At 40.5% G+C, this 25569-nt stretch overlaps 1 protein-coding gene across 1 annotated transcript; it reads right to left on the bottom strand.

The window, feature by feature from the left end:
* Window positions 1-3934: 3934 nt before the first annotated feature.
* On the bottom strand, window positions 3935-23407 carry LOC108876707 (homeobox protein aristaless-like 4). Its single transcript, XM_018666391.2, has 4 exons — window positions 22691-23407; window positions 13594-13907; window positions 7759-7887; window positions 3935-7086 (listed from the first exon to the last, which is right to left on the bottom strand). The coding sequence occupies exons 1-4, from the start codon at window positions 23031-23033 to the stop codon at window positions 6766-6768; spliced, it is 1107 nt and encodes a 368-aa protein (XP_018521907.1). The 5' UTR covers window positions 23034-23407; the 3' UTR covers window positions 3935-6765.
* Between the last annotated feature and the right edge of the window lie 2162 nt (window positions 23408-25569).

The following is a 25569-nucleotide window of genomic DNA, read 5'->3' on the forward strand; positions in this document are numbered from 1 at the left end:
TCTCAGGCATGGGAAGATGTTCACTCTGATAGACTCACATGGGGGTTAGTGTAAGTTTTGATTGCTAGCCTTGCACAATACCTGTTGCTTGCAACAGTGCTTTTTAGTTGTATTATAAACCAAGGGTTGCTTATCTTTTTTGCACCACAGCCAGTTTTTTTAATGACAACTTAACTTTTTATGCTTCTGTACCAACAACAGCCATTGCCAGAGGAATTGTGTTTTCAGGTTGTCCTTCAGTCTATCCCATTCTCATGAATATGATATTTCAGCAACACCTTGAGGAAATTTAGTCAAATTTGGCACTTTGGTGCTCACTTGGACTCAAGAATGAGCTCACTAAAGTTTAGTAATCGAAGGTCAAAAGGTCGCTGTGACCTCATGTTTTTGGCCATAACTTAAGAATTCATATGCTAAATTTGACAAAAATTTCACACAGATGTCATCAGTTAAAAATTATGAAATGATTATATTTTATATCCAAAAGGTCAAAGGTAAACAGTGACATCCCAATGTGCAAAAATGATGAGTAATATGTAGAAATACAGCAGAAACAGTGTGCCAAGTTCAATGCAATATGCTATGATAGCTCATAAAATGATTTAATTGTTATTTTATTATTTGCCAGATCATATTGTTTCCTTGTGGTCTGGTGGAGTGTGTTCCTGAGGTCTAGCACTGGTCTGCAGCCTGGGGGTTTTGAAACCGCTATTTTAAACAGTAGGTCCATAGAGCAACTTTAATATTGAGTGAAGTAGGACAGGACCACTTACTCAAACTTAAATAAATGTCTCACACTGATTCGTTCTTGCAAGTCAGCCATCTAACAAGAATGAACACACACATACATTTTGATCAAACATGACCAGTTTATTTGCCGATTTACAGTACTGCAGATGTCCTCGATAGCAGCAGCACCAAAAGAGATTCAAGTGATTCACTCATTGATAGAGCTGAGTTGTAGATAAGTTGATAGGAAAGTCTAAACCAGCACCAGAGACTGCATTAGAAGGCACTTATGGAAGTGAGGTTTCCATGTTTCTCTTACAGTAAACCTCCACTCATATCTTCAAGTCAAGGCCTCCTACTACACTTACTTCCTATTACAGACACAATGACCTGTCAGATCATATAAAGCACAGATGTGGTGACATACAAATACACATTTTGGATTTAGTTTATTTTTGTCCTAAAATGTGCATACAGCGTCCCAGCAAGTATTACTTCAATAATGTTTTTATCCTTGACAGCACCATCTTGTCTCTTGCTCATGCTTTTTCCGTTTTCCTTCTTTACTTTGTTGGCACATCTTACTAAGAACAGATGTCACTACTTTAAGATCAGTGGTTTATTTGTGCTGTTTAGGATTGGTTTCTTATGTGTGTCAAAAGCTTAGCTAAATGTGAGCTGTTTACTGGCACTCTAGGCTTGTAATGAGGAACATTTTACTGGACAAAGTGATGTATGTTGTGTTGCTTCCTCTTCAGCCGCCTGCTCCTCTCCACAAAGCTGTGCTGAGGAGCTGTAGTGCTGACTTATGGCCACAGCAGGAGACTGCTCAGTCTTTTATGTCCCTTAGGACAGCATCAATATATCAAGCTTCTGCTGGCTCTTGTGATTTACAACAAGATGTCACTTGAAGTTATTTGAATGAGGTAGACTTTGGTTTCATAGTAGCAAACATGGCCTGTGTGAATTTACATGTCTGAGTGTGTTAGGAGACTGCGTTGGCATTTTCCTGAGTCAATTCATTGGTCCATAGGTGAGCAGAGAAATTTGATTTACAGTACAAGCAGCAATTTTATTTTCAAACCAATGGGATCATTTAACAGTGTAAGCCCAAGTGTCAGCTCTGAAATATGACCTATAAGAATTTTTTTTGCTGAAAGCAGATATAAGCACTGATTTACAGCCTTGGCCTTGCTAACGATGGCCCTTAATGAGCAGCTCATGCATCCACTTGTTTATGGAGCAAGCTGATTGACAGGCCAACTGATGGAAAAATAAAGTAGTGAATGAGGAATTGGATCTGTCCCCTCTTTGCCATATCAGCAGGGCCCTAATGTAGTAGGGTGAACTTTGAAGTGCCCTAATGGTCTTCATGGTCCCTTAACCATGCAGGCTTCTATTAAGGGTGTCAGTGGAGCCTGGCTGGAGCAGCGTGACCCATTAGGTTTAATGAGTGCTGTTCAGGGCACAGTGGACTCCTCTTCTTCCTCCCTGCAAGTGTTTATTTATCTCCTCTACCCGCGTTTTAGACAGATGGAGAGTGCAGAGGTAGGGTGAATGTCTCTTCACCTAGTGCTTCGCTTTGTCATTTGGGTTCATGATGTTATCAGTCCTGTGTGCATCAAACTCTGTCTGCTAAAGAATAAAACTATCTGGTGCTGTATTTTTCTTACTGTCAACAAATCCCATGAATTTGAATGGTCTCTGTAGCTAAAGCCTGATATATGTTATAAAAGGATGTATTAGTGACTTACGTCTTCATTGATCTTAGGGTTGAGAACTACAGACAAGCCACAGAAATTGGAAGGAACACATTGTTTGTTTCAGTTTTTTCATAGGAGCACTGCAAAACTTTGTAATATTGTTCTATGAGTTCTATGTCAGCTAAGTTTATTGTTGTTATGATTATCACCATTGAAAGGGCGTAAAAGAGGAAATGGTTGTCGTATGATAAGTATTTCATCTGACATGTACAAGCCTGCACAGAGGCAGGTCTTCTTCTACCCTTCCATTGCAGTCTTATTGATGATCTCCAGTTCCTCGACTAGAGCTGGAGGCTTTAGTGGGTGACGGCAGGCTTCTCTTGAGTTTTCACATTCTCATGCGATCAGAGCACTCCAGTTAAACTCTTGCACAACTGTGGAAAAGACGGCAATTGTTGCTGGGAGCAAGTAGAAATGGGAGGGTTCCAACATTCTTTGCAGGGCAAAGACCACAGCAATGGCAAGATGTGAATTGGCACACGTTATCTTTTTTTTTTCCTCCTGGCCATGCCTTCCCTTTGTCTTACGTGAGAGTTGTCCGAAGTGGTTGTGCCTTCTGTGGATGATATTCAGCACAACGTTTGAAATAAAGGGTGGATTGATTACAGACAGTTTTTGTTGTGTAGGAAAGAGTTTTTGAAGCGCTTATGAAAATGTTTTTCTGAAGACTGTTTGGTTGCATGATTGAGCTCGTATTGCAAAAACAAAGAACATCTGTGTAAAATGATGTTGCATACTGTATCGCATGACAGCTTTCTCTCACCCCGGCTGTAGCTACACTGTTAGCCAAAGACCACCTGGAGGTATTTAAGGCCCATTCAAACTATTAGGCTTAACTTTGGGCCTAATGGCTCGGGCAGAGCATCCCATCTGGAAGCTGCTGATGCGAGAAAAAGAATGGGATCACATATCATCTACGTTTAACCACACACACACACACACACACACACACACACACACACACACACACAAACACATACATTCTGTGTACATTTACTGTTCTCATTCTGTTAGTCATCAGTTCATAACTGGCATAACTGTATGTATGTTTGTAGATTACTATTGCATACATACAATACATAAGTCAGCATTTTTAACTTTTCAGGACTAATTAAGCAACAGTTAAAGTTTAGAAGGACCATCCTTTGTTATTCTTTATTCAAGGAATAGTTAAACTTTCTCTGAACATGTTTTATTTTCACATTCATATGTGGCTGTGTCTGAAAACCCTGTGTGTGACACTACACTTCATAATGATGACACAAATGGACAATGATGTCTGAAATATCAATTTAATGCTCACTGTATTATAAACTATTCAGTGTCTATTATGCAGGGAGACTGTGTGGGCGTGGTTTAGAAATGGTGTGATGCTGTAGGTCCCCATCAGTTAGAGTGAGAGACTGACTGAGGGCTTTTAAAGAAGAAACTGTCAGAACTCATTTAACCATTGGAGATTCATTTATTTCAAAATCACTTCAAAACCATCATCAACAGAAACAGCGAGTTACATCTGTACAAACAAATGTCCTGTACCTTAAACAGTTCTTAATGATGCTGTTCATGGTGCTAAATGTGGACGGACTCGGGAGACAGTTCTTGACTGTTGAAAAGACACTACTGTCCCACTGGAAGACAAAAATTACACTGTAAGTGCAATAACTTATTGCAATAGCACATTATATAAAGTCACAATCAGAAGTAAAAATACTTGATTAATATACAAAAAGCTGCTTGAAGCTGTAAGAAAATTAGAAAGCAAATTCAACCTCGGTAAAAGTCCAGAGCAACTCTTCAGAATAACATACAACATAATTTTATACTTCTTGGACAATATTACTGTAATACTTCATTGGTTTATCTCTGGAGGTTCATTATTTGACAAATAAGCAAAAAAAAAATGTACAAGCAAAAGAACAATATCATTTATATTGTTCACATTTACACAATATGACATAATAACCGTGGATTTCAATTGCTTTATTTCAGTAGTATCAACATGGACGGAGCTACAGAGGGGTGGAGCACTGAGGGAGGACCAACAAGAAGAAAATCGACTTGACAAAGTAGGAATTAAGTCACACATGTTGTCATGCATAAATTTAGTTTGACCGCATCCTGTTTTTATCTTTGAAATTTTGACATCCAACGAAATCTACATTAATTCAAACTGTTTCTCCTTAACTTAATGGAGTCATGGCTCAACTTTAGAAGCCTTTGCCTTTTTATTCAATACCACTTGTTTGACTAATGCCAAAACACCCTCTGTGTAGAATTTATTATCAGCATGAAGACTATCAAAGTACTCATCATGTTGTCATCTTACTTACTTGCTGTTGTCGGGAAGGGAACAATGATTTATTTCCTCAAAGAATTTTGGATGCTAGTTGGAATTGTTAAATGTTTTTTTTCTTTTATATGTAAAGAAGGGAAACTTTGAAATTGAAATTATGTGGAATTGTTGAACACGCCAAACTCTCAAAATAATTTAACGTACTTTTCAAACAAAACATTCTCTGGTACAATCTTTTCACTTTGCTGCTTTTCTTTATCTTATGTGATAGAAAAACTGAATATCTTTTGGTTTTGTGCAACAAAATGAAACATTTGAAGAGGTCATGTTGGGTTTTGGGAAACTATCATTGTGAGAAATTGTGATTTTAAAAAAAATTCCTGGTATTTTATAGGCCTAACGATTAATCGTCCAATCGATAAAAGTAATCTAGATTAATCGATACTGAAAATACTCATTAGTTGCAGTCCTACTCTCAAGTAGGCGGGCTGTAATGGGCACTCGTATGTTATAATGATCAACCAGCTATGAGGAGGAGAACCAGACTTTCCTGCCATCATCCACACAGGGGAAAGAAAACGGATATGTAGCCCAGCGGGCGTCATAGGGGGATCAGCCAAAAAACTAATGAAGCCTGTCTCGAGCCCCAGCCTGCAGCCCAGCTCTGGTGACAAGCTTATTCCAGCGGGGTAACACACAGAGACACCCCTGCAATCACTGGACATACTCACCACATTCCTGCAGTCCAGCTCTAATGTCATCACATTACCTAAACATTACAGAATGCTCCTCAGGACGATTGGGGCCACTGATTCGGCCTGCAGTCTCTGGCATGTGACGGATTCTGTGAGCAAGCTATGAACAGAGGAGTCATCTCTGCTGAGCCCACATCTAACAATGAATTGATTATTACAGCTTGTGTGCAGCATGTCCTCACCGTGTACGCTGTGATGTACTGTGGTGTTCACAGGGGCAGGGACGGCTCACTTTGATGCTAATTAAGTGTGTCTATTCCTGTTGGTTGCTGATTGAAGTTGGCGTGGTTAGTTGGTGTTGACGGCTGCTGCTGTGCGTTGCTGCGCCTCGTCTGCCAGTGGACACGCTGTTTCCTGTAACCTGAGACCTGAGCCTAGCAGGGGAACCTGCGGAGGCAGCCCTGGGGGAGGAAATGACACGTTGGTTTGAAACTGCTGCCAATCCAGTGCCTGCCCTCCTCCCAGACTACACTGGCACAGGCCATGTCTGCTCTTGCTCAGTTATACTCTGTTCACTTATCGCATCCAACCTGTGTCGTTCTTTGCAGGGACATAAACTACCTTCCGCAGGCTAAAACAAAATTAATATTGTTACAGGCACTTGGTACAAATCTGAGCTTGCTCTCATCAAGTAGTAGTTGTTTTTTTTAATGGCTTTAGTTATACAATTTGAGAGATAAGTTTAAAGTTGCACAAACAACATGAGTGGGGCAGGATGGGTTGTATAAAAAAGATAAACTAAAGGAAGTGAATAATATGAATCAAACTTAATTCTGTAAATGAAAATACTGTATGACATGGCTGGATTTGGGATTAAATTCCTGTATTCTATCAAGGTATTTTGTAAACTGTGTTTAGTATATTGCTTATTTTACTGAAACCTATCACTACTGTGAATGATACCCAGTTTTTCAGGGAACAAACCCCAGATTTTAATGAGACCTGAGAGATCAAGGAATCAAGAATGAACATAACATCCTCCTCTAAATCACACCTCTGTATTTCTCTCACTTTCAGCATCTGCTGATTGTCACAGTCACAGTTGTTATCTTGGTTGCTTTGGCCGCTCTAATGGCCTCTGTTATCTCCACAGTCTCTCCCTGTTCATTTGACCTGTGTTATCATTAGTGCTCTCAGGAAAAGTCCCTCCTCCCCCACAGCACTTGCTGATGGCTGCTCCGGAGAAGGGGGCCCTATGGGGGCAGGGTGGAACTGGGCTAAGACATCATGTAGCCCAAGAGATGGCTGCACTGTGTTCCTTGGCCTTCATACGCAGCGCAGCTATGCTGGAGGACTTGCGGTCTGGATCAACATTGAGATCATAGCCATTGATTCCCCCGCCCATCCCGGGACCCCCAAACAGGCCGCCCATATGTGTCTGTCCCATGTGGCTGCTCCCTGGACTGGGCACGCCCAGGAAGTCAGAGACGCCTCCAGGACCGTGAGGATGAGGGGGCATGCAGGAGGGGACAGAGTCACAAGGCACGACGCAGCCCGGCACTGGAGATGCTCCACTGCTGCTCCCGATCCATGAAGGATTCTGGATCTGGAAAATAACAGCGAGAATATGACAATAACAAACTCTACTCATCAAAGCAGCTAAGCTGCTCATCATTTCCATGTGGTATAATGAGTACCCATGCATCATAATATTCAAGCTGGGTCCCAAAACCAGACTACATACTAATTCTATACAGTATTTACTACATACTGTCATAGCATACTGTCTTAGCAGTTGGTATGCAAAAATATCAACATACTTTACAATTTTTTGTGAACAGGAAACCGGATACTAACAGGATACAGGACATGTGATGGTGGATGTGAATCATACTGTGACTTTGGAAAGCTACTGCCAATTAAACTTCACAAAAGACATCAAAATGTTTTTCCTAAGAGTTAATGCTCTTTTTTTGTTTGTTTTCCAAGATTTTTTGGAGCATTTTCCCCACCATCCACAATTTATTTTAATTTTTTCCATCTGTGAGCAGCCCCACCATTTCCTTTGTGCATTGCATTGTGGGATAATAGTGTCCGTGGACAGCAACCTCAAAAATTGACCATATTCAGTCTGCAGTCTGTCTGCTTCAAGTTGTCTTGTCTAATGTCCACTGTGAACACACGACATACTAAAGACCTGTTTAGAATCAGTAAGTAGCGTGGATTTGGATTTTGTATGGAGTCTTTTTTCTCTCTCGCGCTCTCTCTCTTTTTTTACCTGTGCGTAGTTCTCGGGCCGAGTCAGTAGAGGCAGCTCGTAAGCAGTAGAGAAGTGTGTTCGGACCTGTTGCATCTGGCCAAAACGCTCCCTCTTTCTCCACTTGGCTCTGCGATTCTGAAACCACACCTGCAAAGAAAACAATCCATCACGAAAATACCTCAAAATAGACCAGACTAGCGACTACCAAACAACATGTAAATGTCATTTTAACATAAATAAATGTCTTGCATAGTTTTCAAATCACAGTGCTTTTTTTTTTTCTTTACAATGGGACCATCCTCTCCATTAGGCAAGACAAAGTAAGAAACTGAACCACATAAAATGAAGATAGTGAAGCAAATAAATTCTGCAGCACATGAAAGTCCAGGCCCAGGTTTTAAGACTTGACGTGTCTTTAAAGTGCCGTCCACACGGAGCTATTGATGTGAAAATGGTGAGTCTCCCCTGGTGCTGCGCGTTTCAGCTCCTCCCTTTGATACACAGGCGTCTGCCTCCCTTCAGGCTGCCAGCGTCGACAGATCCACATCTGGGCCTGTAGCCATTCATAAATCACTCTGAGAAAGGTGTGCTCTCCCCCACATGTCAGCACTGTGGGATACAGTGGGGAATCCCTCTGTATAATCCATGAAACAAAAGTTCAACTTTTGACCAAGAATATGCTTTTTTGGCTCAGCCTTTGGGTTTATTAAGTATTGTATGTAGCATATGAAGTCAGTTCTTCTGCGTGATTTGTCCTCTTGAGTTTGAGAGACATGCTACTTTGCAGAAAGGGTGCTTTTCCAGTACCTGCTGACAGAGCAAGAGCAGGCTACTTAGGTCACTTCTCCTTAGCTGAGAAAGGCATTGGATGAAAGCAGCACTTAAGGGTGAAAGTTTAGAATGAGTGCAAAAAAGTTTCTCTTTATAGCCCCAGGAATATTTTTTTAATGAACCAAATTATTAATTGTCAATTCTGCATCATGCAGCAATCCAGTATGCTCTTGATACTATTGTTATTTCTGTCTGTTCTATGCACAAAACATCTATTGCAGGTCTGTCCATCCTGGAAATGAGATCTGAGCTCTTGCTCTTTATGATGTGCTTAATGTTTCCTCCCTTTTTTCCACATTAAGGGGCTTTTTGTGGAGTTATTTCTTATCTGAATCAAGGGTGTTGTATGCTACACAGATTGTAAATCTGTAAAATAATTGAAAAAAAAAAAAGCAAAATTGTTTGTGCTGATATAACAGCCTTTGGATATTGAGTCTAGACATAAACCCACCTTTTAGAACATATTCATCCATTGGTGTGAGCCATTTCTTTTATTTCATTTCACATCTTTTCATAATGGGTCAAATATTAACTAGCTAACTAATTTAAACATCTGCCTGGCCTCTAAGCTGTGAAATAGTACAAACACATCTGCACACACCTGTTATAGATTAGAGTTGAAACAATTTTTCTATCAGAAGAAAATTGATTTAAATTGTTCAACAATTTATCAAAATTTACTGGTTAAAATGTCAGTATTTTAAATAATGTTTAAACTTAGTCTTTTATGAATGTAATTTGAATCTGTTTGGAGTTTGCCACCTCATTTATCTCTTTTTCTTTCTTTTCTCCTTTCCTAACCATGGATCTGTGTGTTCCTTAACCTAATCCGTGTATCTTGATCTGTTTTTGTTTTTTTGTTGTTGTTTTTTTAAGAGAATTTTCTCACATCTCCATGCAAGAGAATAGACGAGCAGAGGGGGATACTGGGAGTCTCCACATGTTTATCTGTATCTATTTGTTGGTTGTCTGAATCTTATCCTCCCAAGAGGGATGGGGGAAACTTCTTCAAAGAGAAAAGAGAGAGCGATCCCGCTTCGACACAGGGGTTTGAACTTGGATTGTGGGTTGATTCCCAGCCCAATCAGCTTGTGGTTTTCACAGTCCCTGACATGCAATTTCCCCTCAGTCAACCTCTTCGAATCCCCCCTCACTTCTCTCTCCCTGACCATTTCTCTCTGTCAACTTAAATACAATAGATTTTAGTGACAGACATGAGCTCTGCCACACAAAGATGTCAACTCCACTATCTGTGTGAGATTATACTTGTTGTTTTCTGAAGGTGTTGGAGTGGATTTCCTCTCAAATAAGATGAGAGCAGCTATCAGCTGCTGTTGTGCATACAAACATGTCATTTTTCAGACAGGACAAAACTACTAGTTGGTTGATTTTGAAAGAGAAGACCATATATGGCCTCCAGTGGTTTTTGCGAGAAGCTGACGTAAGGAAATGTCGTCTGACTCCAACATTCCTCAGGTCAGCTGGCGAGATTAGAGGACAGCTCACCCTTGCAAAGTGGTAAACTGATATCTTAGGTTGTGGCTGAACCCCAATGTCAAGGTGATGGGTTGTTGCCCTTTGAATTATATCATATGTTTGGAGGGGGTAGTTGAGTCTGTGTTATATTCTCCTGAGGATTTGGGGTCTATTATTGTTTAAGGTTCGTCATGTCTTTACTTTGGTGGTTCTTGGTTTTGTGAGCTCGTAACAACACAGGTTTCCAAATGTTATCCTCAAAACAAGAGACTGATAAGCGCACAGTGTTCATACAATTATAGTTTTAGTTTCTGTAAAGTAATGACACCGTTTGATTTTTCAGAGGTTAATAGCTCCCCAGGTTTTTGCCTCTCACGTGTTACCCCTACGTTTGAGTAACCAAGCATCTGATTTTCTTAATGATACCAACCATCTCAATGAAAACACTTTCAGTCCATTGCATCATGCAAAAGATTTCTAACACCTCTTTTTTTTTTAATCCAAACAAAGATGGTCTCCTTGCACAATTTGTACAACCTGAACCTAGTTAAAGATTTTATCATGAGTTTAGTATTATATGTTGGTGTTTCATACAAAATGACAATGATTTTTTACTTGTGATTTACAACTTAAGAAAATCTTTAAAAAAAATCTTTTTTTGTTGTGTAGCTGATGGAATATTTTTATTCAGATCATTACAAGAGTGTTTTTTTTATTCTGGAAATCCTTTCAGAACAGTAAATGTTAAATGACCCTCTGGGTTTTTTAGAGATCACAGGATGTATATTTTATAGGAAATTGGATTCTTAGCTTTGTCACTCAAATGTAATGGTAATGCATGAAAGACAGGCTGTGGCTAAGGTTAATGTCTGTAAGTTTAATGTTGTACAAGTATTTCAAAGCTCTACTACCCATTTAAAATAGAAAGTTTTATCAGTTACGGAGCTGTCGTCTTAATTGTGATGGATCAAGATAACTCCACTTTCCTCCTCTACTCATCTTAATCTCTTTGTCATACTCCCTCCCCTCTGTTGAAGCTCAGCCTCTTCTCTTCCACTCCCGCACCCCCACCCCACCGTCAACCCCTCTCTCCATGTCTCTCTCGTCCCTCCTTCCTTTTAAGTCAGCGAGGGGAAGTGGGGATATTGGAAAGTGAGATGGGAGAATGTTCAAACTGGAGCTTGTTTTCATTTCATGTTTAATTTCCTGACGCCTAAGCCCTTGGCTTTCCGCAGCTAACCCCTCTGACCTTTCAGAGGCGTGCAGACAAGAGCAGGCATACACACACACACACATACACACACACAGGATACACACAGAAAACACACACGTTTACATACTATGTTATCTACTAAATTCTAAGTCAGTCACTAACAAATATGCTCTAACGTAGACTCTCTCACACACTTACTGGAACCTTTCATAAACAAGCAAACAATGTTTGAACACATATATGCCTCTTGTCATGGTTTCTGGGTACTGAGTGTGTCATGTTTCACAGAGGGTTTGCTCTACGTAGCCTTGCCTTTGAACGTCAGTCGGAATGAGACCCGAGCCAAATAGTTTGGCAGAGAGATCATTCAGGGAACATTATGAAGTCAGATGTGTCCTTTGCTGCTCCATGTCTCCTATTCCCCAACTTATAAACTTCTGAGTTTATTAGAGAGGAAGGCTAGCAGTGTCTTTGCAGAAGTAGAATCACAATTAACTGGAATAATTTTTATTATTTCCCAAAATGAACAACAGTGACCCATTATTTGTACTGTACGATGCCCAAAAGTATGATATTTACCAACTGCAAACACTTACTACTCTTGTTTATTTTATCTAGCAGACATCTGCAAGGAAGGTGGCTCAGCGCTCTTGGAGCTCAAAGTGCTTGGCGGTGATACAGTAATTGCTAAAGACGTTGACAGCAAAAGGCAGCTTACAGAGCCATTAAAGAGCTTTATTTATGCTCCAGAGCCAGCAGGCAAAGAGAGAGGAAGAGGGAGAGAGGGGAGGGCAGAGTGCACAACTCCAAAAGCTGCTTTGAAGTCCAGCCGTCTCACCTCATCTCTGTCATCCAGGACCACGGCAATTGATAGACTGCCTCAGCAGTCACTCACACACAGCCTCCTCCTCCATAAAAAGTAGGCAGTGTGGTGAAGTTCAAGTCTGAGGTTGAGAGCTAATTGTACTAAATAAACTAGTGGCAGCAGAAGTCACAGATGTGATTATGGAAAACTGCAGCTGAGTTTATGAAGACATTCATCATCAAACTGAGGATGAAACCGTAGGGCCTTGACATTGGCATTTTGGCAGAAAACATCTGTACTCTGGATTTCAATGGCTGTTCTTTTGGAGATGAAAAGGATTCTCCAGTCGCTTGCCAAGCTTCGAGTGCCCCTTGGTATTCAACAATTGGATATCCCTGGACTTTGTCTTGATGGACCTTCAGTTGAAATTGAGGGGTTTAGTCTTGATTGCGTGCATATTTAGGGTCTGATTTTAGAAGTATGGGTCAAACCTCACAGTGACTCAACAGAGTCTGCTGTGTGCCTGTCAGATGAGGAAGTTAATTATATTCATCTGGGGAATAGATGGGTCTGTGTGAACGAAACATGAATGTACTTATTTTACTGTACCACCACAAGGACTAGGCCAGGTTCTCTGTCCCTGACTATGTCTTGGACTACGCATGGAAATTGAAACTGGCATCTCAAAGTGTTTTTTATATCCTTGCCAAATAGCTTTGATGGCTTTTCTTTTTTTTCTGTGTATTTTCCCTCCCTGCCTCTAGAGTTGTGCGGTGAAGTAGTTTGAACATGGTAGTGCTGGGGAGAAACCCTTGGCCTCTGACCCTTTTGCAGAGCCTGCAGCATGTAAGAGCTAAGAGCAGAGTATTCCCTTAGTCCCACCCATCCCACTCTGATCTAAAACTGGCAGGCAGAAAGAGAGATGGAGAACAATAGGCCTTGCTGTCTGCTGTTCTGAACAATCTTTGTCAACATGCCAGTCTTAACTCTCCCAGCCCTCTCTCTCGGTTCCCCGAGTGATTATTAGCATGCAAACATGGACGACTGCACTCATACAACACGGCTCACAGCTCATGGAGAGTGTCTTCCCAACAAGGAACGACAGCATCAGTCATTTCAGCAAGTGCCTCAAAACGATACTAGTTTACGTTCAAGTGACAAAGCCCGCCAGTGGTCAGAGGAAGTTGGGGTGGATGGATGGATCGACAAAACATCAGACTTGAACACAGGAAAATTGCTGTTCATTTCCTGTTTGAAATCTACAATCAACCCTGTTTTAAGCGTGATTGTGATTGTTCCCAAACCTTAACCATGTGTTTATTATTGTAAACATGACGACAAAGCTCCTCTAACCTTTACCCAAACCGCAATGTTTCCATTTCTTCTGTGTGCTGTTCTCGAGGGCATGGACAAAGAACCTATTTGGACGTTTAATTTGAAGGACTTGTTGGTTCATTTCAATGCATAAAGAGTGGGGGTTTTTTTTCTTTTTTTTTTGCCTGTAACCTGGTGTATGCTCCCTCCTCACCTGTACACGAGCCTCCGTCAAGTCTGTCCTCAGTGCCAGCTGCTCCCGGGCGTAAACATCTGGATAGTGTGTCTTCTGGAAAACTTTCTCCAGCTCCTCCAGCTGGTAGCTGGTGAATGTGGTGCGATTGCGTCTCTTCTTGCCTTTGTTGCTCTCAGCCTCACTTTTGTCCAGAGGGCTAGAAAGGTCAGAGCCCGGCCGCTCACTCGGTCCCTTCACGCCGGGCTCCTTTAGGTTCAGGTAGCTGCCTTCCATCCCAGGAGGGTCGACACTCGGGGGCAATTCAGACTCAGTCAGGCCGCTGTTGTCTTTTCCTGTATGTATGAAATGAAGGAGGACACAGAAAGAAGCATGGAAGGTTATGATCAATCATGTTTTGGTGTTTTCTAAAGGAGTACTTCACCAATTTTACACATGTGGTGTGGTTTGATCAAAAAAGACATAATACTCGGTCTATGAAAACAGTTATAATGTATTCAGTGGCTTTGGAGGGACCAAAGTTTGAAAAAAATTCCTCAGCTTGTGTTTAAGTCTTCAAATTATTTAATATTAAGGCCGCATTACAAATGGAACATCAGGGTTTGAAAGACGTGGGTCTAATAAAAGCTGCTATCCAGTTGTGTTATGGGAAATGTAGGATCCAGGTCTTATGGAGCTTGACCTTTGCTAGAAAATAAAAGTCCGCTTCTATAGCTTCAATTTTGATTACTGTTTATGATATGTCTTTTGTAAGCCCCCCAACTTTGTGAAAGAATAACACTAAATGACTGGAGTAGCCCTTTAATTCTGTGATGGGAATTGACAGCACTGCTCAAAATTTTGTATGTTACACTGTGGTCACATTTGACCAATTTTGGTTTCGGGTGAAGTGCGCCATTCATACGATTTTCATATTAAGCATGAAAAATCAAAAGAACTATCAAAACTGTGGCTTTACATATAATACAAATCATATTCTTACTGTAATAATATTATTTTCAAACAAGCTATTTTAACCAACTCTCTGACCATTTTCGAGCCGAACAAAGAGGGACACATGTTGTCAATAATAGTCCTATAATTATAGTTACTAATCTGTAATTGGAATATTCAGTAGAGCAATGCTTTCTTTAAAATGTGGCTGAATGAAACCATGGGGCCTTGCATTCAAGACAGTGAGTGTGTCTGCTCATCATCACGTTACAACATCCACACAAAATGACATTCGCTTTAAGCTTACATCTCCTCTGTAATGTTTTATTTTAAGGTTCAAAGGCCTTGTCTGCATGCAGCAAAGTCTAAAATTTGCAGAGGAGAAACATCTTTTTCTGTTTGAAAGGTATGTCACTACACATTGGTGTGACCTCTGACACAGCCATCGCAGCCCTCCCCCGTCACATCTCTCAATCACGCCACGTGAAATCCGAGCCGCGCAAAACCCGCTCCGTCTCGACGCCGTGTATGGTGGGCCTTGTGTACAGGGGCTGACCACGCTCGCCCCACAGCAGTGCCCCTCAGATGTAAACAACATTGTGTTTGTCACCTTCAATTTCGCGAGCGTCCATTTTGTGACAGACCTCGCTCTGTTCCTGTCAGCGCATGCCAGCTTTTTTGTTTCCTTTTAGGAGATGAAGAAAGCTGTCCCTTCTCCTTCAATAAACAAACAGCCGTGTGAATAAATAAGCTGAAGGGCTCTGGTTGTGGGCCAGTGAGAACAGTGTGCTCTGTCAGGCTCTCTGTTTGCCTTTCCTGCGAACGGGCATGGGGAGCGCCCTGTCCCAACTGTATTGGTCCGAAACCAGCACATAATGGTCTCCTCCACATAAACAGATTTGTGAGTCTTGTGCAACACTAGCATTACTTAAGTCCAACAGCATTTGTCTCTGAGGCAGAGCAAGTTGAAAATGATTAACTTAATAGTTATGTGCTAATGTGTGTGCATTTTACTTTGTCACTTCGCATTTTTGTTATGAGTGATGTCATTCTCTGAAACTCAGTGCATTGGGTGAAAGAGAGTTGACACCTTGTGGCACTGGTGACTCTCTGAGCCAAGCGTTTCAGTGGTTAGTTAGATGACTGAATAGTTTTAGAGTGATGAAGCTAGGCGGTGGCTGTCTGCAGCATGCATGTTTGTTTTCATGGATTAGTATGCCTTTGGCTAGAGTGTCCCACAATGAGATGTCAATATAGTCATCCCCTCGAAACTGCAGCAGCCCTCCCCTGCTCTCTCTGGCTCAGACTTGCCCCGACCGAGACGCTAATGGAACAACACAGTTCGCCCAGCTGGAGTTCATGACCTCATATCGCTGTGGCCCACCTGTCAGACCCTCTTATAGTCTCCACGCAGGCAGATGTTCTGACATCACCAACCCCTGCACTGGCCTCTTGTGCTCAAGCACTGTGCAATATTTTCATTCTACCCATGGGCAAGGAGCATGGATCCAATGTTAAGAAGTAAGGCAGGTCAACTCCGGGTTCCTGTTTAGCATCTGTGAGAGAAAATGCAACTATGCCCTTAAGCAAGGCATATATCCTGTTAGGCAACGAGTCCAGCTGGGTGCACAGATGAGGGTTGGGAAGATGATGGGCTGGTGGGTGGAACTGTTTGAGGTTTTCAGCCTTATACAGAACTTTATAGAATTAATGGGAAAATACTCTTATTTTCTTTCTCACCAAGAGTTACATGAGAGGGTCGATGCAACTTTCATGTCTGTATAGTAGAGCAGCCAGTTAGCTTAGCTTAGCACAAACACTAGAAACACTTTACACAATTTACACGGCACTAATTAGAACAGTTCCAGCTTAATCAACATCTTTTCTCTGTCTAGTACTCGAAACTCATCTCTCTTTTCTCTGTCACGCTAACCACACAGAATCCTTTGCCACAAACATCTTCCAGTATTCCCGCATGCTGAGCTGTCTCTTCTGCACGCTGTTCTGGAGAACACTGCCATCACACGCTGCTTTCTTTTGGGAGCCAAGATTCCACTCTGTTGGCTCCAGTTTTTTGGCATTCAGAGGAATGCCTTTTTGACTGTTGTTCTCGTTTCAGCGTTCATCAACGTACATATATGATGGCTCCAAATATCGCCGGCTGATCCTGCAATTTGCCAGAGTTACTCTGTGACAAGCTGCAGACCTCTTCAGTTAGCTGAGGTCAGATGTTTACTAGGGTCAGCAATTTAATCACTGCTGAAAACAGAGAGAAAACATCAAAGTGTAATTTAACTGGTTGTAAAGCAACAGGGCACCCTCTCAGTTTTTATGGAATGGGACGGGGAGGGTCAAGTGAAGCCAAATAAAAGAAACACTATAAATTAGTAACCTGGGGAAGGGTTAATGACCAAACACTAAATAGGGAAGGGAATGCTTTTAAACAGAGTGCTCTAAAATGTTCTCCCAAAACACTCAAAGCTGATAGCAGTCTACCACAATGGCTCTCCACTTATCACACCTTATATTGACCAAATAAAGTCAAATATTCCATTGGCTTTGGTCGTCAACAGGTGACTATTAATTCTGTGTTCCTTGTTGGTTCACAGACATGCTTAGGGCTGGATTATTCTTCCCTTAGCACAGTCTAAGACCTGATGTTGACTGTTGTTTCCTCAGTGGAAGGGAGGCTCCCAGATGTTCCTGAGGAGAGATCTATGCCAGCGGCTCACGCAGGAATGCAGATTCCCTGGGAAACCAAAAAATCTTTCTGCTCAGCCTCAGCTTCTGATAAATTGACACGATCATGACCTCACTACTGTCATAATACCTTGGGCCGTGGCTGTCACTGTCTCATATCAAAGTCCACAGAAGGAGTATGAGAGTTTTTTTTTTTTTTTGTAATATTTTGTAAATTTTTTTGGAATGTAGTTAGTGGGGGAAATACATACATTTCCTCCTAAAGGAAAGCCGTGTGCAACAGCTTGATAAAATTGGTAAAATTTCAGATTTTAAATGGAGAGTTTTTAAGGATTTGCTAAATATGTAATGTCACATGTCAATGCAGAGAAATACTCAACAGGCAAAGCATTAACCTCTGTATGTCGAGATGAAGTTAAGTTGTTATTCTAACATTTTAATGCTGTGATTGTGTGTTGTATTGTTTGGGTTTGGTGAAAAAACATTCAGTGAAAAGTGGAGCTTCAGATGAAAAGGAATTGAAATTAAATGTGATTAGAACTGACGTCATCATCTGTAACCTCTCCCTGTTTTCCCACTATCACAGTTATACAGTCTAAATCACATTTTATGAAGTATTTTTGCCTCTTTGCAGGCAGCATTAAAGTTTGTGGTGCAGGCAGTGTCACCCGATGATGATTTGTGTTACTTTCCAACACTGGTTTTTATTTGAAAAATATATCAAAGCAAAATGAGCTGTGTCTCTGTTGAAAGTAAGCTGAGAAAAAGAAAAAGAACTATTGTTAATCATGGACCTAAAAAGCGATCATCGTACTTTTGCCTTGCCCAGTAGTTTCCATCATTAGTCATACTTTCAGTTGGCTTTCTTGAGTTTACATTATGTGACTTGTCAGGCAATGAGCTTTGATCCATTTTTTTGACCATACCATGAGACTGTGTGGCCACGTTTTCATTATTCAGGACCTCTAGGTCTAGATTTAGCTGATAGGCAGTTGATAAGAATCAATAAAAATGCACACCAGCTGCTTAAAGTTTCCAGAGCGTTTCTATTATCTGGCCTGCACGCAGATCTCAGGTAGGCGGTGGGGAGTTACCTTCCCCTGCAAGAGAGGTGGCCGAAGGTGAAGGCCAAAGCATACTGTGTTAGCTGCATGGCAGCATGAGAGAAAACTGCTTTGAGCGGTAATGAGAGGAGATTTTAATCCAACCCTGAGAAAAACAACACCTAATGAAACACCAGTTCTTAGAGCTAAATGAAACTTTCTTTTCCTTTCACGGCAGGCAAATTGCTGCTGCTTTACGTCCTGAGTCACACATTTATATAAGCCATTACATTTTAACAAGTCAGGAATTCATCCTTTCAAGCATGCTCTCATTACATATTCTAATTTATTCTGGTTCACAGACACATGCCGGCATGCACGATCACAGGTGTCGCTCTGGCATTTGCTTATTGTTAACATCGACCCAATGTGTTAGTCATCAGCACATGCATATCCTGTGACATCACTTCCCCGAGCCTTTTAACATGTACTTAGAGTACTATATTTTGACAGGATGCTTTTAAAACGCTGCCAGGATTTTTTGGGGGTCTTGTTGTGGTTTTCATACGCTGAGAAAAATGTTTTACATATCACAGGATGCTTCGATGGGCCACAGAAGGGAGGAGGGGATGTTTGAAAGTACAAAGATTGACAAAGACATATTTTATAAATGTTAAATAATATACGTTTTCTTCAAATTGTTACTTTGGTTTAAGACAAAGATGAGATACAAACAGCCTTAAGTAAGTACCACTATTCCCACAACCACTTCCATTGTGTATCAGCAATGCACAGCCCAACCTCAGTATCAACCACAAGCCTATAAACACCATGATTTTTAAGATTTAGCTTTAGCTCCACTTCCATTCTTTTAAATTTATGAAGAAAGTGTGATAATATTTTCATGTAAGTTTGCATTCACAAAACTCAACAGTCTCTCAGTGTCAGCTGTAAGTCTGCATCAAGGATAAAAGCTGAAAGTTAGTTCAAATTATGAAACACAAAATGCATAAATGCAGTGCATCTCAAAGCCATAGAGTTCAGTAAAGTACGTGCATGTAAACAGTCATTCCCACACGTGTGCGGCTTTCCCAGAAACCCTCTCATTTCTCCCAAGTCTCTCAAATCATTACCCAATCTTGATGTCCATTTCTGACTCGTTGCTTATTTGTACAAGGTATTGTTGAGACAGGGTTATGTAAACCAGTCCCACTTTGTCATCTCAGAGACTCTCCGTAGCTTTGGAGATCTGATGTTTGGGGAGTATGAATAATAACTATAGGAGCCAGTAATGCACATCTGCCTTAGATTAATGCGGACCTCTCCTGCAGTGCTGACCTGCATTCCTCAGCACTCGATCAGCTCCAGGGGTTTTATTTCATTCATCGCTGTGTGAGCAGGTAGACGGCTCCATCCCTCTCCTCGCTGTGGGACAGTCTCACTGATTAGCATGCACTTAAATGAACAAACCTGCCAGCCTGAGGTACTACTGTGCAGAAATATGTTGATTCATTCTTTCAGAGGCAATATTTGTAGTTTAAAGAATATGATTATAAAATATGATATAAAATCTGGTTGGGACAAAGTGTGATTTTCATCCACACAAAAAAAATTAAACCTTCCAAAATGCTGTCCTGAGAGTTTAGAGATTAAACTGAAAAAAATGTATAAGATTATCTGAGTGTGAATTTTAGAATCGCTTTCAAGCCCTTAGATTTGATTTATCTTTTACCGCAGTTGAATCAGACTTAGTGGGACTAGAATTAAGTGATTTTTAAGAAATAATTAACAAAAATGTTTGGAATTGTCCTCAATTAAAAGTGTGAATATCATGCTGCAGGTGCCAAAAAATATTTTCACATAATACACGTCCTGATTTCAACAGAATATGTGCAGTAAATCTACATCATCACCTTTGCTTCTCTTTATCTATTAAATGTAAATATTTTTAGCAAGGAGATAACATAGCTGGTGACACATTTTTAGTCCTTTTTTTAAATATATTTTGGTGCACACAAACACTGTTAATGCACTAACATCCCCAGAATGACACAGATACAAAGTGTTGCCATGTAAACAGTATTACATTTGTAGCTGCAGTTGCCACACAGAAAACTCCCTTAGGGTAAGAGAGGACTTTTGTCATCATGATGGAGATAAAGCATCAGCATTGAGCAATATATCTCCCATTGAGGACCACACATAACAGCACAAGCCTGTTGACGCCTGAGGCTTTGGCAAGACCCCAAAGTATCCTCCCCAGGGCCACGATGCCTTCATCTGGCTGCAACATTTTTCAATAATAACATTGCAGAGCTCTCCTCAAGGGAGGCATGTTGCATTTAATGATGGTGTTTAAATGGTTCTGTCAATGCACTTGCCAAATCAGTTCACTTCAATGCAGGGGTGCTCCAGTCTGTTGGAGGCATTGCTCTCAAACTCCTGAAAAAGTGACAGTTCAGCCTGAAATTAAGAGTGATTCCAGTTGTTTCTCAGGAAAACAGATTACTTTGCACTTTATGGATGTGTTTTGGCAAAGTGTGGTACTGGCTACTGCGCAAAAAAAAATTGTTATACTGCAGGTCTTGTTGTAATTGGTCCCACTGAGCAGAATTAGGGCAGTTCAGTTTTATTTGTTACACCTAATACTTAAATATACTTAACACGCGATTAAGCATTCAGCGTATTTAAATTTATTTGTGCCAGTGTTTAGTCTCTGTTTCTGAACAGTACTAAATGTACCTCGCAGCTCAAATCGTAGATTAAACTGTGGATTTAAAGGTTGAGTTGCTGCACAAGTTTCGATCAACATGCGTCAAATTTCAGCCATGATCATCACAGATGTTTTCTTCTGTAACATCATGCTAAACATCTGGGCTGGAAATTTATTGGCGCCAACGGGTCCATACTCTGATAACTAACCAAAATATTATTTTTTATTGTAGTTTTTAAAGTATGCAATAATGTATTATACAAATATTACAATTATAAGGTTTATTATATTTAAAGGATCCTTTTTAGGCTAACGGCCTTTTTGACCTGTTGTCACACACGGTGGGTTGAGTCCATTTCGTTTACTCAATTAAAGGCTTTTCTCTTTTTATTTTAAAGCCCTGTGTCTCATAAAATGGATAGTAAAATAGATTGTTTTCTTTAAACGGCCTGAAGATACATTTGTAGTGCAACGAATTGTCCGAAGACCCCGTGAGGCTGTGCAGCTTTCTTTTTAAACTAATGCTGTTTATCAGGATGTTATGGTAGTCTCTAAAAATTTAAATTAATTATTGAATTGGCCTTTTATTTGTTGTCCACAAAATGTGAGATTTTGGCCGAACTTGGGCAGTTGTTGAATAAATGTTTACTCTGTAATTCAGAGACAGTGGTAGAGTTGCGCCAGTTGTCGTTCAGTTATTCTATTTATTGTTAAAGAATCTATGCTGAAAATAAATAGTGCAGTGAAAATAATGGACGTCGTGGTAGAATTGTTGCCTGTCTCATTTTACCACACAAACCCTGGATTTTCCGTTTGAGCGTGTGTGTGTGTGTGTGTGTGTGTGTGTGTTATGTATGTATGTGGGCAGACGTGCCTCGGTGACTTGTAGGCTACTTGATAACTTGAATATTAAAATTTCAGATTCCTCACATGCCTGTATTTATTAGTAACATAGAGAATTTTATGTTAAAAAAAAAAATACAAACAAGAAAAGACTGCAGTTGTAGGCCAGTGAGATGTGTGACAGTGATGCTGCGGTTTCACCAAGGATGAAACTGAAAATGCAGTGATGTGATGGTAAAAACGGAAAAACTTTGACTTGTAGTCTGTTAACGTCATTAGGACAATAAACATAAAATGGCAAACATCCATTAAAAATGCCAAAAATTGAATCACCCCCCCAGCCAAATCACTCTCTCCTCGTAAAGGAAATACATTAATCCTTAAATTGTAGCTCACCTTGCAAACCTACAACCTGTAAAATATTTTTAATTGACTCGGGGTTACCTTTTAAATTCACGAGTATTCATATTGTTTTATCCCATTCACAGTTTATCTGCTTCTCTAAATGTTCGAGATAATAGGCTACAACTAAGGGATTCTGCTCCTTAGTGAATCAAAAAGAAGTGGGATATATCCAAACATTTTCCTGATAGTTCGCTGCTACTTCACTCAGTTAAATTACATGTGAATCAATGTTAGAAATTCACACAATTCAGTTGAGTGGAAGTAGAAGGAGGCTGATGGGAGTGCTGGTGGTTTTCCTCTCTGCCCCTCGCGCTCACATTCTGACTTTCAGATGGTGTGTTTGACATTTACAGTAAATTTCCATCACTGCTTGCAAACATCCCCTCTTGTCATGCACTCACCATTTCAGCATTCATGCGTTTTCAGCCCCAGTATGTTGCCCCATACAGTCCCACTCTGTGCCTCCCTCGTGCGCACTCACCATAGCAGGGAATGAGCGTCCCGTTGTGGCCGCTGTCCGGGTGCAGCTTGCTACCTTCGGGTGGAGTTTTGCAGGTCGGTCGCTGCATGAAGAGCTGGTATTTGCTGAAGGTGCCCTCCTCAGCGCCATCCAACGACTGGCACTCCGACTGGAAAGGACTCCGGGACTTCTCTCCGTAAGCCTGCCCTTTACCCGGAATGAACGTGGGGCTGTATTTGGTTTCAGTGTTCGGGAAAGTCCTGAACGGGTTCGCCTGGTGATCCCTACCTTGCGCAGTAGACGTGCTATAATATGAATCCATCGATGTCATATCGCAGTATGAGACGCACGTATCTGCGTTCATACCTAAAAAGTTATATTAAAAAAAATCCACACGGTTCTTCTTTCCCTCCCCTTCTCTAGACAGCAGATATTCTCCCCAAATGCTCATGCACTGACAAACTCACACTGACGCGCTCATGCACACACACTCTCACACTGCCGCATCTGGGACTGGTTAAAAAATGAATCAGATGTTTTCCAGAGACTGCAGACTGAACAAATGCTAAAAGCCCCCTGAAGGTTTGTCGGGGTAAAGAGAAATACCTCGCTCAAACTGATGCCGCCTCAGTAGCCTACAGTGTATCTGACACACACTCTCACACACACAGCAGTCCGACCTTCAGGCTCCACATACATCTGAAGTTGGGCCCACACCGAGCTTCAGCCTGCTCTATTATGCAGCCAGTAGAAATGGGAGGTCAAGCTCAGAAGGGGGAAAGCTTTTTTGGTAAACACGCGGGAGACACGACACATGACATTAATGTAATTAGAGGATGAATATAACGGCTTTGATTCCTGCTGCTGCATGTCTGAACACCCCAACCTCTCACTTTTTAAAGTCACTCTTTATATTAAACTTTAAGGCGTTTTAATGGCGTTGTTTCCATATTTGTCAGGGGAGCCACAGTCGTGTATTAGTGTGTGTTAGTGGAAAATCTAATTTGTGTTTTCCTTGATTTCAAAGTGCAGAAAGAGCACCTTAAAATGAAGTGTAAATACAAGGATCAAGCCGGGAATTTAGAGCAATAACAGCGCATGAAGTCATGTTAAGCTTAAATATTAAGTAAACATTTTCTTTGTGTATTTGTTTTACAGACCTATATTAAACCAAACAACGTTAACGGTTTGACCAGGACCTGATGTGAGAAGTCAAAGAGTGTGTCATTGCGGATACATCCGCTTATAATGATGGAGAATTAGAACCCATCATCGCAAACAACTCTCAGCCCTTCTTTTCAAAATTGTCTACTTCTTAATATTAAATTAATCATAAACCATTAAGCCTATGATGCTCATTGAAACACTTGGCTTCCTACGCCTTGACAATTTGGTAAAACGACGCCACGCCAGCAATTTTCCTTTTCTTGGCTCTAAAAATTTGAATTAAAGCGGGTTTTAAGGAAACAACATAGGCCTTTATGCCGGTTAGTAGTCAATTTGGATAAATTGTCTCAATTGACGTCTTTAATTTTTAGGATATTAACATCAGTTTGAATAAATGAGGAAAACATATCAGTTTATATCCGACACAACAGAAAGTTTTTGATTAGTACACAAATATTGTCGCCCTATGTAATATTATATTAAAAAAATATTAATACAATCGTAGCCTATAATTAGTCATTAGTTTAATAGGTCTAATCAAGAACCAAACTTATTATATTTATTATTATTATTATTATCATTATCGTTGTTGTCGTGGTCATTGTTGCAAGTTCCCATGCCTAAATTTTATTTTAAAGAAACGAAACTTAATAATTCTTAATTCTAATAAATAATTGTAATTGTCTGAAATGTGGCTCTCAGGTCCTAAAGATTGCAGATTTATTCAGTATGAAAGATGAAACTCACTCCGCCCTTCTCTCTCTCTCTTTCTCTCTCTCTCTCCCTCCCCAGTCATAATTAACGGATTAATTATGACCGGAGACATAACTCGTGTCTTCGTGTCGCGATTACACAACTCGATGTCGGCCACATCTGCAGTCCAGCTCAGCCAGGAGGAGGATTAGTTACATTTTTTCAAAAATAAAAGATAAAAATGATCCAACCACAAACTATTAAAATCACAAGCTCTGGCTGCTTTTTGACTTCTAATCCAAAGGCCCTCCCCAAAAGCAATAATCTTTTAGTATCTATTAAGTTTCTTGCTGTAAGGAGGTCACATTATGAAATGTAAAAATTAAATTGCTCAGTTAAAAAAAAACAAAAAACGAAAAACATACACACAATATAACCTACTGGCTTAGGCCTAGTGCACGTGCAGTCTCTTCGGTGTAGTCTTTTTCACCACTGGCACCTCTCTCGCTGTGCAGGTATTCGTTAACGAGACCTTTGACTATATTCTTCATTGGTTTATTAGTAAATGTCTCCTGTAAAGAGCTATTTCCAATACAGCGTAATGAGTTTAACTTTGGCTGCGCACCACACCGACCCCAACTTTTGTTTAGTCATGTATTTATTTATTTATTTTATGTTGCGGCTTTTTAATATGAGGCTAAATTAAAGCTATCCTTAGGTTATTCATTCCGGGTGTTTTCGCTTTCAGTGCTGCAGCTTACTTCAGTCGATTTTATGTTTTCATGTCTCTAATGAAAAGTCCTCAGAAGATCTTTTTCTTCAGTGATTAACAAGCATCTGAAAGCTTCTTGACTTCTGCATATCGACTCTATGTGATTGACACAAGCAAATAGACGAGACAAACATGTCAGCTCTTTATCTGGCAACTGATTTCTTTTATTTAATTTGTACATTTTAGACTGTTTTCAAAGGACTCCAGTGTAACATTTATATTTGTTTGCTAAAACAGCAAATCACTGTTGCCTTTGACTTCTAAATAA

The sequence above is a fragment of the Lates calcarifer genome, linkage group LG10 (assembly GCF_001640805.2).
Source record: "Lates calcarifer isolate ASB-BC8 linkage group LG10, TLL_Latcal_v3, whole genome shotgun sequence".
Lineage (NCBI taxonomy): Eukaryota > Metazoa > Chordata > Actinopteri > Centropomidae > Lates > Lates calcarifer.